The 15834-nt window shown below is 40.8% G+C and overlaps 1 protein-coding gene across 5 annotated transcripts; it reads right to left on the bottom strand.

Moving 5' to 3' along the window:
• Positions 1 to 1363: 1363 nt before the first annotated feature.
• On the bottom strand, positions 1364 to 14666 carry LOC137384555 (uncharacterized). 5 transcript variants are annotated; one of them, XM_068058699.1, is made up of 10 exons: positions 14380 to 14666; positions 14027 to 14114; positions 11257 to 11313; positions 9048 to 9094; positions 8625 to 8719; positions 8199 to 8528; positions 7229 to 7483; positions 5479 to 5628; positions 3198 to 3242; positions 1364 to 3112 (listed from the first exon to the last, which is right to left on the bottom strand). In XM_068058699.1, exons 5-10 carry the CDS (start codon positions 8692 to 8694, stop codon positions 3099 to 3101), a joined length of 864 nt encoding a protein of 287 aa, XP_067914800.1. In that variant the 5' UTR covers positions 8695 to 8719; positions 9048 to 9094; positions 11257 to 11313; positions 14027 to 14114; positions 14380 to 14666; the 3' UTR covers positions 1364 to 3098. The 5 variants fall into 5 exon arrangements, with proteins under 5 accessions (XP_067914800.1, XP_067914805.1, XP_067914802.1 ...); XM_068058704.1 differs by lacking the exon at positions 7229 to 7483; XM_068058701.1 differs by lacking the exon at positions 9048 to 9094.
• Positions 14667 to 15834: the final 1168 nt, after the last annotated feature.

Raw genomic sequence — 15834 nt, 5'->3', positions numbered from 1 at the left:
GCCACATTAGTTATCTTGTTTTTCTAGGTGTCCCTCCACATTAACATTGCATTGTCATGGCTGTCCTGGAGCAGCTTGGCTCAGGGAACAACAAGCTCTGATGCCTGGATCTTCTTTACCTTCCTGGGATATTTCCTGTGTCAAGTGCACTGGGCCACTTCCCTGTTGAAAGCGGAGTGAACCAGTGGAAATAATCATTCTCTCACACACCACACACACCTGTAACCCCACATACACCACCCCCACCCCCCCCTCCACACACACGTAACCCCACACGCACCTGCAATCCACACCCCATCTACACCTATAACCCCACTGTACGTTTTAGGCAGATTTTGTGGATGAAACAAAAAGGCAACATAGAGATATTTCAGTTCAGCAGTTCAGGAGAATTTATTAAGCATTAACATGTAACAAAACTTAACAAACCAGGCAATAGTTTAACTGGTTACTATTGGTCTTTACTTCCCGTGTGCGCCAAGGGCATGGTTGACGCTATCTTCTTCTTCTTCACGCTTGCTTCAGTGTGGGTCCTTCTCAGCTTTGCTGTCCACTGGAGCCTTTCAAACACTTTCCTTTATCTGCTTTTCGTGTCTTGCTCCAATGGTTAAGTCCATGTGACACTTTATTACCATATAAGGAATGCACGCATGACAGCCTAGGCTGCATGACTCTCAGTTACATTTCAATGGACTCACTTGCACAGACAACTTGATCATCTTAAATTGTTCTTTGATAACACAATTACAATTAGAAGCTTAACAAGGTTTCAAACATAACACTACTTAACTGCAAACCGAGTTACGCTATTATCCTGCCCTGAGTTCATCTTACAAAGACATTTTAAAAGGGACAGGTGCACAGTGGTCTTGATTGCTACAAAAATAAAGTACAATGCTAATTAAAGGCTGATTACAATCGGATGTGATTCACAAAAATACTAATATAATTGGCATACATATATATATAAAACCAATACAACTAATATGAAAGGGCTCATGAGTATAATTCTTTACACCACACACACCTGTATCCCCTACACACCCATACACCCGTATCTCCACATACACTAACAAACCACACGCACCTGCATTCCATACTCACACTCATACCCCACACATGCCCATTGATTTCTTGATTGGCAAATCTTAACTAGCTTCCTGCTACTTTAACACCACTAAGATCCAGAGGCCATTGGGTATTTGCACTTCTTGTTTTCCATTTCCTATTTTAATGAATGATTCTGCCTTAAAGTTGTAGCTTTGACCTTGGCCCTTCATTCTGAATTAAAGAATTTTTGTCACTTCCAGAAGGCTAAAATAACAAAACTTCAATGAAATAACTAATCCACTAATTAGAGTATAAAGTCTTTTATTTTACCAGCCAAAGACATCTATAATTACAATTGCAGAGCACTACAAATCTTTACAAAGCAACAACATTCTACCATATCACCATTCTCACATGATTTGCACCTTCATCAGCCATTATATGGAATTACAGAAGCACTCTAAACTCTATAGCCTGCCTGATATTTGCTCAAATCACACATCGCAGAGACCTTGAATCACACTACAGCAGTACAGATCAAATTAAGCATTTCAAATTTTGGGTGTATCTTGTCTTCCAAGGGGACCAATCAGAAATCTGGGCCAACCTACTTGCATTGAAAATAAATGTGACCTTAAAAACAAAGGTGAGGGAATTGCAAATACATCCAAATTTTCCCAAGGTCTCTAGGAATGATTCTTCTTGATTGAAAAATAGCAAATGTCACTACATTAATTAAGAAGGGATATACAGGGAAACAAGGTTACTGCAGGGCTATCAGTTTAACATGAATTGTGGGGAAGTTACTGGAATTGATCATTAGAGACAGAATGACTGAACACGTGGACAGGTATCGGTTGAGTCAGCATGGATTGTGAAGGATAGATCATGTCTGAGTAATCTAGTTAAATTTTTTGATGAAGTCACTGACATAATGGAGTGTCTATGGATGTTGTCTTCATGGACTTTCAGAAGACGTTTCATGATTAAGCACAAGAGAGTATTCACAAAAATAAAAGAGCATAGATTGGAGGCAATCTTGTAACATAGGTTAGTTTTTTAAAAAAAACATGTTCCGGTCTTAAACTTGTTTTTCATGGTTTTGCTTTTGGAAGGAGCTGTTCAGTATTCTGCCATTAACCCTCTGGATAAATGCTTTGTCTTTTACTATTATCACTTCCTTTGCCCTTTGTTCCATGACATCTTTGTCATTTAATGTCCCCCACCCTCTGCCCTATCCTTCCCTTTTATTCTTCCTCCTGCACCCCCTCCCTCCTTTCACTTGCTCAAATTCTATTCCATTTCTTACCTTTGCCAGTTCTGATGAACAGTCATCAACCTGAAACGTTAACTCTGTTTCTCTCTCCACAAATGCTGCCAGACCTGCTGAGTATTTCCAGCCTGTTTTGATTTTATTTCCGATTTCCAGCATCCAGCATAGTACTTTGCTTTTATTAACATAGGTTAGTAACTGTTTGGGAGCTGGGTGACAAAGTGTAGGTATGCAGGGAATATATTGTGATTCGCAAGACATTATTAGTGATGCACCCCAGGGACCTACACTAGGGTCTTAGCTTGTCTCCATATATATCAATAACTTAGATAGAATGCCAAAGCTGCTCCAGTGAAGCTCTCAAAGTGAGTAGGCATAAAGGAAGAATCAAAATCTCCCAGTGATTTCACACTCCACAGATAGTCATAACATATTCAGACTGAATGAAAAAGAACATCACTCCAAAAGTTGCTCCTTACTACAATAATCACAACTCAGACTTTCAGCAATATTCATGATTAGAAAATCTTCACTTCCATCAATTCAGTCTTCAGTCCATTCTATCCATCAATTTACAGACAAAGTTGACTTAAATCTGATTAGCAGATTAAATGGCTTTTATTTGGAATCTTACATTGAGTTTTCATGGTTAAGATATGCTCTTAGGAACAGGTCAATTTCTATTAAATATCTTAACAGAATTTGATGTAATGTTTTTATGAGATCAGGCATATTGGAAAATTCTGTATTAAGATCAATGTCATCCAGGTCTTCTTCATGCTGTGTCATCTGTTGGAAAAAAAGTTCATTAATAAAAGGTAAAGTAGCACTTCTTACTTCAGATTATAAAATATATTCTTAAAGAGTTGCATACCTTTTACATTAGCTGTTGTTGATGTGGACCATGTACGCCTTAATGCTTTAGAGAAAAAATGAAAACATTAATTTTCAAGTAACATTTATATCAGTAGTTTGCATTTGTAACATCACATGTTGAATAATTTGATCATTCTAATAATCATGAACAAGAAAGTGGAACAGTCCACAATGTTATAGCTCCAAATAGCACTGTTTTATAGGTAGTTACCAAGTTATTGAAGTTTTTAGCTTAATGACAAAACCGTGTTTTAGAAAATAAAATGTGGACACTGAAAATTAGTTCCCTGTAGTCCCCCAAGCTCAGTTGGATAGGTAGGCCATTTGAAGGAGCACCTTTGATGACCCAATGCAACATCGAGTGCAAAGGAATAATGACCAGATGCCCCCATGTAGTGGGTTAAATTAAATCAGCTGATCTCAACTAGAGCAGCAACATTACAATTATACTCAGTGCCTTTCATCTAAAGTGGACTAAAATCAAAATTTGATTTTCTGATTGCTATTCACTGACTTCAGTTGGAATATCCTTTCCATCACCAAGATCGACTACTTCCACCTCCATCACGTTGCCTATCTCTGCCATTGCCTCACCCCCTTCCACCCCCATAAATTTGAGTTCATCCAAAATTCTGCTGTCCATAACTTAACTGGCATCAAACCCTGTTCACCCATCACTCTTGTGCTCGCTGACCTACATTGGCTTCCAGCCCATCAATACCTCAAAATTAAAATTCTCATCCTTGTGTTCTAATTCCTTACTGTCCTTGGCTCTCCCTATCCCTATAATTTCCTCCATCCCTACAGCCCTCTGGGAACTCTGCATTTCTCCAATTCTGACCTCTTGTGCATCTCCAATTTTAATCACTCCACCATTGATGGCTGGGCCTTCATCAGCCTAGTCCCCAAGCTCTGGAATTCCCTCCTAAACCTCATTGATTCTCCACCTCTCTCTCCTCCTTCTTTAGATTGGCAACAATGTTTGTCTGATTATGCTCCTGTGAAGTGCTTTGGGATGTTTTATTCCATTAAAGGCACTATATAAATGCAAGTTGATGTTTTTGGTGTTGTGCAAAAGTGAATCTGTGTTGACACTGGGAGAAGACAGCACTAATTATCTGCATTTTCATATAGCTTGACCATACTTACTGTCTAAACTCATATATAAGAGTGCTCACTTGGACAAGGTATAGAGTGTGGTGCAATTTCACACAACTCAGAGATGGGGAAGAGGAAGGTTGGGTGGGGTGGGTAATGTGGTGGAAACCTTAAGGTAATGTCAGGCAAGCCCCCGCCCACCGCCCCCCCCCCCCCCCCCCCCCCACCTGCCAAGAATGAAGACAATTAATTTTGCCACATGAACATTGATTTTAAACAGTTGTTGGTGCAGAAAGAACTTGCTTTAAAAAAAAAACAATTGGAGACTTTGGCTGGAGAGAGACATTAGCATATCAACAGACAGTACTTCAAAGGACAAAAGAGCTCTTCCCTGCTCCAATTTAATCCACAATGGACTTTTGATTACCAGATATTGAAGCATTCCAGGTTAACTACTAAGATGGCCAAATACACAAACAGACATGGTCAGGCCAGTTTAGTCACATGACTAACTGACTTGGATTTTTTTGAATTTGAACTTCCAACAGGGAATTTAAACTCAGAAAAAGCTGTTCGCTCCGGGACTGGAAAAGAACTCTCTCCTGTCTGCTCTCATCTCGCTCTCACCAGCTTTGGAAACCATTGAAGACATATGAACCCCAGGTGAGAAAAGTCTCCTACAGTGCACAAGGTTTAAGAAGAATATTGTGCCCCAACAAAAAGCAAGACTACCTACAGTCAAGGACCCTACAGCGAGCTCGAAGCACTGTAAAAAAAAGTCTTCAGAGATTGCCTCAAATCTCTCCATTTTATTTTTCTTCTGCTCTTTTCTGTCCCAATTTGCATGTGTGCATCGCTTGTGCATGCTAGCGTGGGCACATCGTATATCCATGGGCTTAACTGTATTAGAGTTTAAGTTTAAGGTTTAATAAATTTCACTTTTCTTCTTTAAACCTAAGAAAACCTGGTGTGTTCATTTCTTTGCCCTATAATTGGAAAGCTGTGAGCAAGGATTCACCAAAGGGGGAGCTCAAAACACAGTGTGTTTAAAAACATTAAACCCTGTTATAATAAGACCAGGTGAAGGCTGAAAAGACCCCTAGACCTGGTCGTAACAGTAACATTGGACAAGAAAAACAGAATCTTGGAAAGCTCTTATGCAACAACAGTTCTGCCTTTACCTTTATCAGCATTCATATTAAACCTTGTAAAGAAAAGTACCAAAAGTGCCAAAATAGTTACTAAGCCCAGAGATAAATAAACACCATCAACAGTTCTGGTATTTCTTTTCAGTGACTGATGGATTGTTTCACTTTTAGGACACTCCAATCCTGAAATGACAAATATATAAATAAGATGTTTCAATACAATCTGTATCAAGCTTGTTGCCTAGAGTGTAATGAGGAATGAAAATGATACAACCTTTAACAATCTAAATATGATCTCATCTCAAATTTAGAAAAAATGCTTGTAATCTATTTCATTCTATGCATATCATATCTTAATAAGTAAATAATAATTTAATTATATATTGAGGCACAAATATGTTGATGGTTCATATTGTGCTTTATCTGGGGAAAAAGCATAGCTGAGTGCCATAGTATAGCTGTGTTCATTAGATGATAAAAATAACTTTAAAAATTGAGTCTGTAACCTCTTGTAATTTGAATTCACACAGGAACCACATGATCATTCGTATTTTGATCAAGTGATTATGTTAAACGCTTCCTAACTTTTCTGTCAACCCAAATAGAGTTTCCTCTCTTGCGCCCTACTCTTTGTCCTTCCTTGACATCTCCAGCCATTAATTTGCACTGAGAGCTGCCTTCTTCATGCCTGTCCATATCAGATCAATAGTCACAAGACCTCTCATTTTCCTGGACTTTTGCTGAGTTTCTGACTTTCTCGGGCCCAGTGCTGGACTTCCAATTTTCCAATTTCCAGGGCGATGAGCTGCTTGCCATTTGGAGTGGCTCAGAAATTCAGGGCAGCCAACTATATCCAACATTTGTGGGAGCTTCAGAAGTACAGAGAGATGCTGATGATGGTTGCTAACATCAATACTAAGCCACAAGCTTCCATAACCTTGAAATGGCAGTATAGTACAGTGATTGATGTTTATTAATAAATATATACGATTAAGAATAAAATGATATTCATTCTTGTGGCAGTTCTAGCAATGGTGGGCCTAACAGCAGGAAAAGGCAAACCAGCCTGAGTTCTGTGGCCTCAATGGATCCATGATAAACAATTAAATTCGGGATGGTATTTGGTATTTATTAACTGAATCTCTATTGAGGGTGTTTTGGAGTTATTTAGAGAGAGTGCAGTTTGAATTTTTTGTTGGTTATGAAGAAAGCTGTTGGTGCTTGTGAATAGAACGTTGTTCAACTTTCTCCAGGCAGTGCCAAAGTGACACTCCAACATTCCAAAGCAACATGCATTCTGATCCACCTCAAGGACAGACCATAAACAACCTCAGGTGTTCATTCCTTACAGGACCAGCTTATGTCCATATTTCCCATTGCAGCTAATCCTCTACCTCACTTAAAAAAAAATAATGCTTTTGTCCTTATAAAACACTGTCTTACTGAAAACAATGCCATGGGGGAATTCACCAGTATTGTTCAGGATCATAGGTTTAATAATCTCACTGATCATATCTAATTCTTGCCTAGTTTATTAGCCTACCATCCTAAATCACTTGGGTAAATATTTTTTACATTATACCCAGGTATATTTTGCCTTTTCAGTGGTGAAACCAACCATAACTCACTAATGACACATGAGCTATCGGACAGTATCACTTGTAAAGATATTTCCCATCACTGACTGCAGGCCATGTATTTTGTCCTGTGTGTGTAACTGGCCAGTTGCACAATCATTGAAAAGCTTACATTTCAAACAGAAGTAAATAAAACCAAAACTTACTTTCATATATGCATTCATTTTCAATGCATACAAAGCATTTATAGTTTACAGAACACCATTCTCCAATTACTGAAGTGTAAGTCGTGATGTTGTACAACAAATCTTCTGTTTGTGTTATGATAGAATTGGCAGTCAGATTGGTTCCATTTTCAATCTGCCAGTAGAGTTTTGCCAATGGATATCCAAGTGTAGTACAAGAAAGACCTCTTTCAATACCTTGCACCCTTTTGGTTACTTGTGGCACAGTATATGGAGCTGAAAAGTATACTTTACAAGTTTAACCTTCAGACCCCAAGTCAAGCGATGTATAACTGGATCAAATAGGACCAACACCCACCTTTATAGTAGCATCACAAACTATTTTCCCAATATTTTTTATACAGACTCCATGCGGACTGCATCATACAAGAGTGAAGCTTTACTTCTTGTCAAAATGAACTGAAAGAGCAGAGTACCATGTGATTTTAGATGACTTATTTCAATTCCAATTCCTCCTCTCTACTAAAAAGTTGCCAATGCTGGAACATGGTGATATGTGTGCCAACAGCTGTCTAGTACCTCAGCTGGGGTGGTTGTTATTCATTTGTGAATCAGGAAAATAAGTGGTGGCAGGAGCTTCAACTACAGGGGCCTTACAACCGAGCTCAATCTCATCCTCATCCAATGCCTACTCATGCACACTTCCACAAAGGATAAATCAGGAATTGGAACTCTGGATGATTGTACCTAAGCACATCACAGCCAACTCCAGAAGTGTATTGTTATCTATGATAAATCATCACAAGTACTTGGCCTCATCATATGTCCCGATGCCCTTAGACTGCAGACTGTAATGGTCCAGAAAAGACCATTATTATAAATAGCTCCTTTACTGATGCGATTATATTAGTTTTCATCTTCAATCTCTGATCTGAAATATTGCTACCTCTTGTATTGCTCTGTTGAAAGAAAATAGATTTTATTTACCTACCTTTAACCAGAAGATCTACATACATTGTATCATAGCCATCTGATCCACAGTTTAGGAAAATCTGGTATTTCCCTGCATCCAAGATTTTCGTTTTCTCAATTATCAATGATGCAGTCTTTAAATCTGTAAGACACCTTTTTCTTTTCTGAGCATTTCTTTTCTTATCAGATGTACATGGAACTTGCATCCAGTTAGTGGTATTCAGTGGAGCGTAAAACCAGGTACTATTACATACCTTCGCACTTTGTGTCTTGTACTCACAAAACAAAACAGTGCGGTTGTTCTGTATTCCTGTGTCTGGGCTATTACACTCCACATTTGTAAATGTATCTGAAATAATTATGACTATCAGTTAACACTTACACTTCATGGTGAAGAAGTAGATAACAGAAATTTTGTATATAACAGAAATGATACAAAACTCACTATTTGCCAGAACGGTTAGGCAGAAGAAAAGCACAATAAAACAAAGTATTTTTGGAAAATAAGTAGCCATCCTTTTTTCCGAGATTGTTAAGAACCTGTTTAAAACATTAGAATAATACACATAACATTACTGGAGACAGTTTGTTTTTGACCCTGCATGTACTCAAATGCTATATTTATATGGCATGTATTATCTGAGACTGGGATCTACAACATGGGTTCAAGGCATGGTGTCTGCCCTGAAGTGTAATTCTGCTGCTCAGAAAAGAGATCGGCATGTATGCACTTACGCTGTTTTCTGTGCATGCATACATGGTTACACTGTGCTCTGAAAATACATACTATGCTGCAGTCTCCACATATGTGCTACTGCTGCAATCTGAACAGATATCCTTACACAGTGGTTTGAACATGCATGCTTACACAGTGCCACGGGTTCCAGATAGTGTCCCAGGATCTTTTCTATCCAGCTGAAATGGCAAACACAATCTTGGCTTAGCTAGTCATCTGGGACAAAAGTCAACAATGAATCAAACGACTGGAATTTACATCTGGCGGACGGGAGCTGGCCACCGATGTAAAAGTTGGTGGCGAACCCACCTCTGTCTGGCCTGGGGATCCGTCTCACATTTTACGGGTCCCTGGGCTTTAGTTGTTCCAAGGCAGGATTTCCACCCGCTTGAGGAAGGAAGTCCTGTCTCATTGAGCTGTTGGCCAATAATCGGGCCATCAGCTCTTAGTCCTAGCAGCGCGAACAGGAGCGGTGGCCACTGCTGGGACTGCAGCCCAGCCGAGGACATGAATCCAGGAGGGAAGGTAAGTTAGGGTTGCCTCGCCAGTGTGATCATTCGTGTCCTGGTGAGGCAAGGGTGGTCGTGTGGGGGGTAAGGCGGGGGGGGGGGGGGGGGGGGTGGCATCTCATGTCCTGGGGTGGTTGGGGAAGCAGAGCGGCCCTCAATCAGGCACCCTGTGCCCATTTGTCAGAGCCCATCCCTGGGGCGCTGAGAGGCTGCCAGCTTTCAGTGGGTGGCCTTTCACGTTTCCTGGATGCCTGCTTACCACAGGTAAAAATCAGCCAAGCTAATAAACAAATATTGCAGTTTACAACAATATGTGAATAATTCAACTTTAAAGAGCAGGATAACAGTGAAGTAAAGAGTATATGAATAACATTCTTAGATGCTAATTACAATCAGAGCTCCCACAGCATAAGACTTAATGACCAAATAGGCCACTAGTCATCAACATTCATAGCAGTACAGATTGGATGTTTGGAAGAACAAACTATGATGGTTTTATTCTATATTTTCTTGTGTAAAATTCATTCTTACATATTGTTAAATGATGCTCATAGAGTTTTAAAAGTGCACAATGGGACATTAGTATGCAAATGCATAATTCCCTTCTGATTTCATCTCAATTGTTTAAAATAATTGAATTAATACTGCTGTTAGAATATCAGAGGAAGGAATTTCACACAAATGCATTAAGTGCTTGTACCCCACTGTGATAGTTCTAGGCCATAAACATTTGAGTTCAGCTGTTAGAACTCTTACTTCTGAATAGGAAGGTTGTGAGTTCAAGCTCTACTGGAGACCAGTAAATGATAATTAAGTGCAGTCCTGATGCTGTACTACATTGATAGAGGAGATGTTAAACCAAACCATTTAAATGAATTTGAAAGGCGATTATCCACGTTTTTAAAAACATTAAAAAAAATTACTGTATGGAAACCAAACTGTGTGCTTGCATGTCAGCACAGAACTGCCCTGAGGGTCAGAGTCAGAGTACAATTCACAGTCCTCCAGCAAAGAAGGCTTAAGAAAGATTTAATAGATACATTCAAAATCATGAACAGTTTTGATACTGCAAATAAGGAAACACTGTTACCAGTGGGGAAAGGGTTGGTAAACAGAGGGCACAGATATAAGATGCTAGGAAAATGAACAAGAGACGAAACAAGGAATGTTTTTTTTATTAACACAGTGAGTTATTGTGATCTGGAATGCACTGCCTGAAAGGATGGTGGGAGCAGATTCAGTAGCAACTTTCAAAAGGGAATTAGATATATGCTTGAAAAGGAAAATTTTGCATTGCTAAGGGGGAAGGGGACTAAGCTCTTCAAAGATCCAGCACAGGCATGATGGTCTGAATGGCCTCCTTTTGTGTTGTGTGGTTCTATGCACTGGTGGTATTGTCAATTCTGAATCACACTGTGTACCTGGCAGTGTTGCACTGGTAATGCAGTATAACAAATGCCTGCAGCTATAACCTCACTAATACCTGTAGAGTTTCAAAAAGCACCATACTTCAAGAATACTTGTACATTGGCTATTCAGATAGTACATTGTATTTACTATTGTTATGTCTTGAAAATTCTGAAATGAAGGTCATCAACACAGTCCAGTGGCTTACTCATTTTAAAGTTTTACTTTACATATTGGTGGAATTTTGCACTATTGCACTAGGATCAGAAATTATGATTGAAGCCACAGATTTTTATAATATTTTTCAGAAAGAGATTTTCTATATACAAGTATATTAACAGAAAGAGAGTGGCTAGGAGTAACTTGGGCCCTTAAAGGCAGATGTAATTGAAAATCAGGAAATGGCAGACTTCCTAAATACTTACTTTGTCTCAATCTTCACAGTAGAGGATGAGGATGAAGTACCAGAGATATGAGGAAAACTAAAAATAAATCAAAGAGAGGAACTTAGTAGATTACCCCATATCTCTTAATACCTATGGGCAATAAGAATGTTTCAATCTCAGACTTAAAATTTACAATTAATCTAGCATCAATAGCCATTTGCACAAGAGAGTTCCAAACTTCTACCACTCTTTGGGCTGGATTTTCTTCTCCTGCCACTGGGAGCGACAGCAGATGAAAATAATGACAGGCTGCACGTGTTGGCCACGGACCTCCATGATCTTCCTTGTAGCAGCCCAGGATAATGAGCTGGTCGGGCCACCACCACCACCCCCACCCACCCCCCCCACAACAATCACAGGGTGGTGGGGGCGGGGTATCCAACACCAGCAATGTGTCGGGTCATTTATATTGTGAAAGGGCTACTGCCCTGCCCCCTGCCCAATGTACTTCCGATAAATCTGTCGCCCCTTTCCCCCCCAATGATAATGAAATTCAACATTTGCCCTCTCCCCCCAAAACACTTAGCTTCAACACTTGACCTTCCCCCAACAAACTGATCAAAGTGCAGGGGTGTCCCCGTCCCACCCTCCCCTACACTAGTAATTTGCTTTACAGTCCATTCTACACCCCCCTCTCCCCCCGCCCCCACTACACTAAAAATCATTAGTTCTCCCTTCCCCACCTTGGTGGTACCTGCTTCCCCAGATGGAAAAGTGAAGGTACGAGAGAGCTGGCCGCCACTTGGAAGATCGTGGCCTGAAGGTAAGCTCGCTGTTGATTTTATTTAAATGTATTCATGTCATTAATTTAAATATGTTAATCCAGGTCCCATTACCCAGCACAGGAGGGGGCTGTTATGGAGACTCGCCGCTGCTAGGAAGATTGGGCCTGGCACACCCGGTGTCGGGCTCCATGGCGGGCCGCCGCCGAATGACCATGGAGCCTGATGTCGGGAGCTCAGTGAAATCCTGGCCTTTGTGTGTAGAACTGTTTTTTAGGACATGTCTGGCTCTGCTTATTAGACTCCCTAACCAGCAGTTATTATTTCCCTCTATGTACCTTATCTGTACCCCTTAATAGCTTGAAAACTTGAATCAAAACCTCACTTAACCTTCTCAATTCCAGGGACTACAAACCTAGTTTGTGCAATTTCTCCTCATAATTTAACTCTCAGAGGCCAGGTATCATTCTGTTAAATCTACATTATGCATCCTGCAAAGAGGTGGTGGCATAGTGGTACTGTCACTAGAGTAGTAATCAGAGCCCAGGCTAATGCTCTGTGGGATATAGGTTCAAATCCTGCTATGACAGATGGTGAAGCTTATATTCAGTTAATAAATCTGGATTTTAAAGAAAAGCTAGTCTAATGATGACTATGAAACCACTGCCAATTGTTGTAAAAACACAGCTGTCCTATAGTGAAGGAAATCTGCTGGTCTGGCCTACATATGGCTCCAGGTCCACAGCAATGTGGTTGACTCTTACAAAAAAAAAATGCCCTCTGAAATGGCCTATCAAGTCATTCAGTTCAAGGGTAATTAAGGATGGGCAATAAATGCTGGCCTATCCAGTGATGCCCACATCCCACAAATAAAAAAAGGTCAAATTCAAATTTTCAAAACTGAATTTAGAGATTTTTTGTTAGGCAAGGGTATTAAGGGTCACAGAGCCATGATGAGTTATGGTAGAGAGAGTTAAGATAGAGATCTGTCCTGATCTAACAAAATGGCAGAACAGGACCAAGGAGCTGAATGGCCTCCTCCTGCTCCTTTGTTTAAGTTATTAAGGACTGCTACAGTCAAAGAAAACATGATCTGATGAATGGTTTTCTATCAAAACTGCACAGTGGCGCAGTGGTTAGCACCGCAGCCTCACAGCTCCAGCGACCCGGGTTCAATTCCGGGTACTGCCTGTGTGGAGTTTGCAAGTTCTCCCTGTGTCTGCATGGGTTTCCTCTGGATGCTCCAGGTTTCCTCCCACATGCCAAAAGACTTGCAGGTCGCTAGGTTAATTGGCCATTATAAATTGCCCCTAGTATAGGTAGGTGGTAGGGAAATATCGGGACAGGTGGGGATGTGGTAGGAATATGGAATTAGTGTAGGATTAGTATAAATGGGTGGTTGATGGTCGGCACAGACTCGGTGGGCCGAAGGGCCTGTTTCAGTGCTGTATCTCTAAACGAAAATATTGTTTTAAACAACTATTGGTCCTAATAGTCCTCCAACTCTCCCCTTTACCTGAGTGTGCTGTGACTGTGGGGGAGAGGTAGTTGGGGGAGGGGCTGGGTGGGAGGATGCGGCAGGAATTGCCCAGTTTGTTAGTTGTGTGTCGACCACCAATTATGCCCCTACCCAAAATGGAAATGAAAAGCAGGCGGGGTGTATAACAGGCGACCCCATCCTTCTGTTTTCCAACTGCCTCAAAACCAGAAGTGAACCCCAACATCAGTGAGACCCAAAGTGTCAGCAGCTTCTTCACCCGTCTGCAAAAAGCCAAAATATCACACGAAAACAGGCAGTGCTAGAAATACTCAGCAGGTCAGGCAGCATCTGTGGAGAGAGAAACAGAGTTAACGTTTCAGGTCTGTGACCTTTTATCAGAACTTCTGTAAACAAATGATTAAAACCTGTGCCGAGCATTCTCCATGATGTCGGGGAACCTTTAAATTGTAAAACGGAGAATGGTGAATCTGAAATAATCAGATGTAAACACTGAGTGAAGAAAGTTGGGACACTGACTCCCACTTACTGATATCCGATGAAGATTTCCTTTTATCCAGAAATATACCTGGACACAAATGTTTGAAAAGCAAGCGGTGCACCCATGAACCAGGACCCTAAAGTGAAAGAACGAAAAAGCGACACTGAGCAGTCTTAAAGAGAAATCTCGCAAACCTGGTTACAAAAGTTCCTGAAACAACGATTTCAGGGAATCTGCCAATGGCGCCACTTTCAACAACTTTACATCCAAATCACTGGGTCACTTCCAAACAATACATTAACTATAGAAACACATCCATGGGTGATTCAGACTGCTTTGCTGATACAGCCTGGTCCAAATCGACTGTGAATCAACCAAACATATGTTAGAAATCATTTCACCTTATACTAGTTTGCCATTGCCGAAGCTTTGCCGGCAGCGAAATACGGAGGGATATATCCTGAGGAGTAATAAAAGACTGTCAGTAGATGTCCGTGTGTCTTGTAGCTGCAGGCATTTCTGCCGATGCGTCAATCTCATTTCAAGACATCTATATTCTGACTGATCTTATTTTCCTCTCGCAATAAAAACAGTGCGGGGTGTGGGGGGGAATTCAGGCTCACAGCTTTTGGCATCGCTCCTTTCACTGTTTCAGTGTACGGACTCTGCTCTCACCGATTCCGCTGCAATTACAGTTAACTCAGTTTCTGTTTCATTTGAAAACAACCCGGAGCATTGTTATCGTGCCTAGTACTATGATTGGTTGCATTTATACTTAGCTGTGTCAGAATACATCAATAAAATAAAAGCAAAATACTGCTGGAAATCTGAAATCTGCCAGTTCTGATGAAGGGTCACTGACCTGAAACATTAACTCTGCTTCTCTGTCCACAGATGCTGCCAGACCTGCTGAGTATTTCGAGCATTTTTTGTTTTTATTTCAGAACAAATCAATATGTGCATGATGACCCACCAATCCATGATCATTCCCACCAACAGCTCAACAGGAGCCCACTCGAATGGCCACAAAGTCATTGGGGATCCAAATGCATTGAAGTTGCATTTTTCAGGCTATACTTAAAGGGGTTTGCCCCCTCTCCCCCTACAGGGTCTTCAATATAAGTGATGTGTGGCCCAGTCCTCTTGCTGGGTTTGCACACGGTGGGGACTGAATCCCTGGCTGCAGCAAATATCAGACGACTGGACAGGTCAGTGAGCACACCTCTAAGCAATTGTTCACCATTCATTTCAATGGATGGAGTATCAGCTGGGTTCCTCTACAAGTGTGCGCTTCAAACTGCCTGATTCTCACATCCTGTCTGTTTCCTTCAGGATAGTACACTTGTTCATAGACCCAGGGAGAATCTCTCCTTCGCCAGATTGGGGAAGAAGGATGGAATTCCTAATGCGGCCCCCTGATAGATGGGGTGGTCAATGGGGCTAAAATCTATCATGTTCGAGAGCGGACCCAAACCCCTTTGGGCATGTGGACATGGTCTACTTCACTATCTGAGCAATTAGGAATGGAGCTGAACACTGAAATCATTAGCAAATCACACACAGTTAGGCTGTTAACAGAATCTGACTCATTAGTAATTATTATGACAAGCCCCCTTGTTGGTTCCAGGATATATTGTTGCAGAAAACTATCCCAGACACAGTCAAGAAATTCCCTATCTTTCTGACTAGTCTGTTTAACCCAATCTATATGGAAGTTAAAATTCCCATTAAAACCACTTTGCCTTTGCTACATACTTGTCAAATCTCCGCATTTATATAATCTACCATTTCACAGCTGCTACCGGTGGGCTGTGCATAACTCCCACTATAGTTCTAAATCCTTTTCTATCTCATAA

Source organism: Heterodontus francisci, chromosome 26, assembly GCF_036365525.1.
Source record: "Heterodontus francisci isolate sHetFra1 chromosome 26, sHetFra1.hap1, whole genome shotgun sequence".
In the NCBI taxonomy this organism is placed as follows: domain Eukaryota; kingdom Metazoa; phylum Chordata; class Chondrichthyes; order Heterodontiformes; family Heterodontidae; genus Heterodontus; species Heterodontus francisci.
This window is presented reverse-complemented; position numbering and strand designations above follow the sequence as displayed.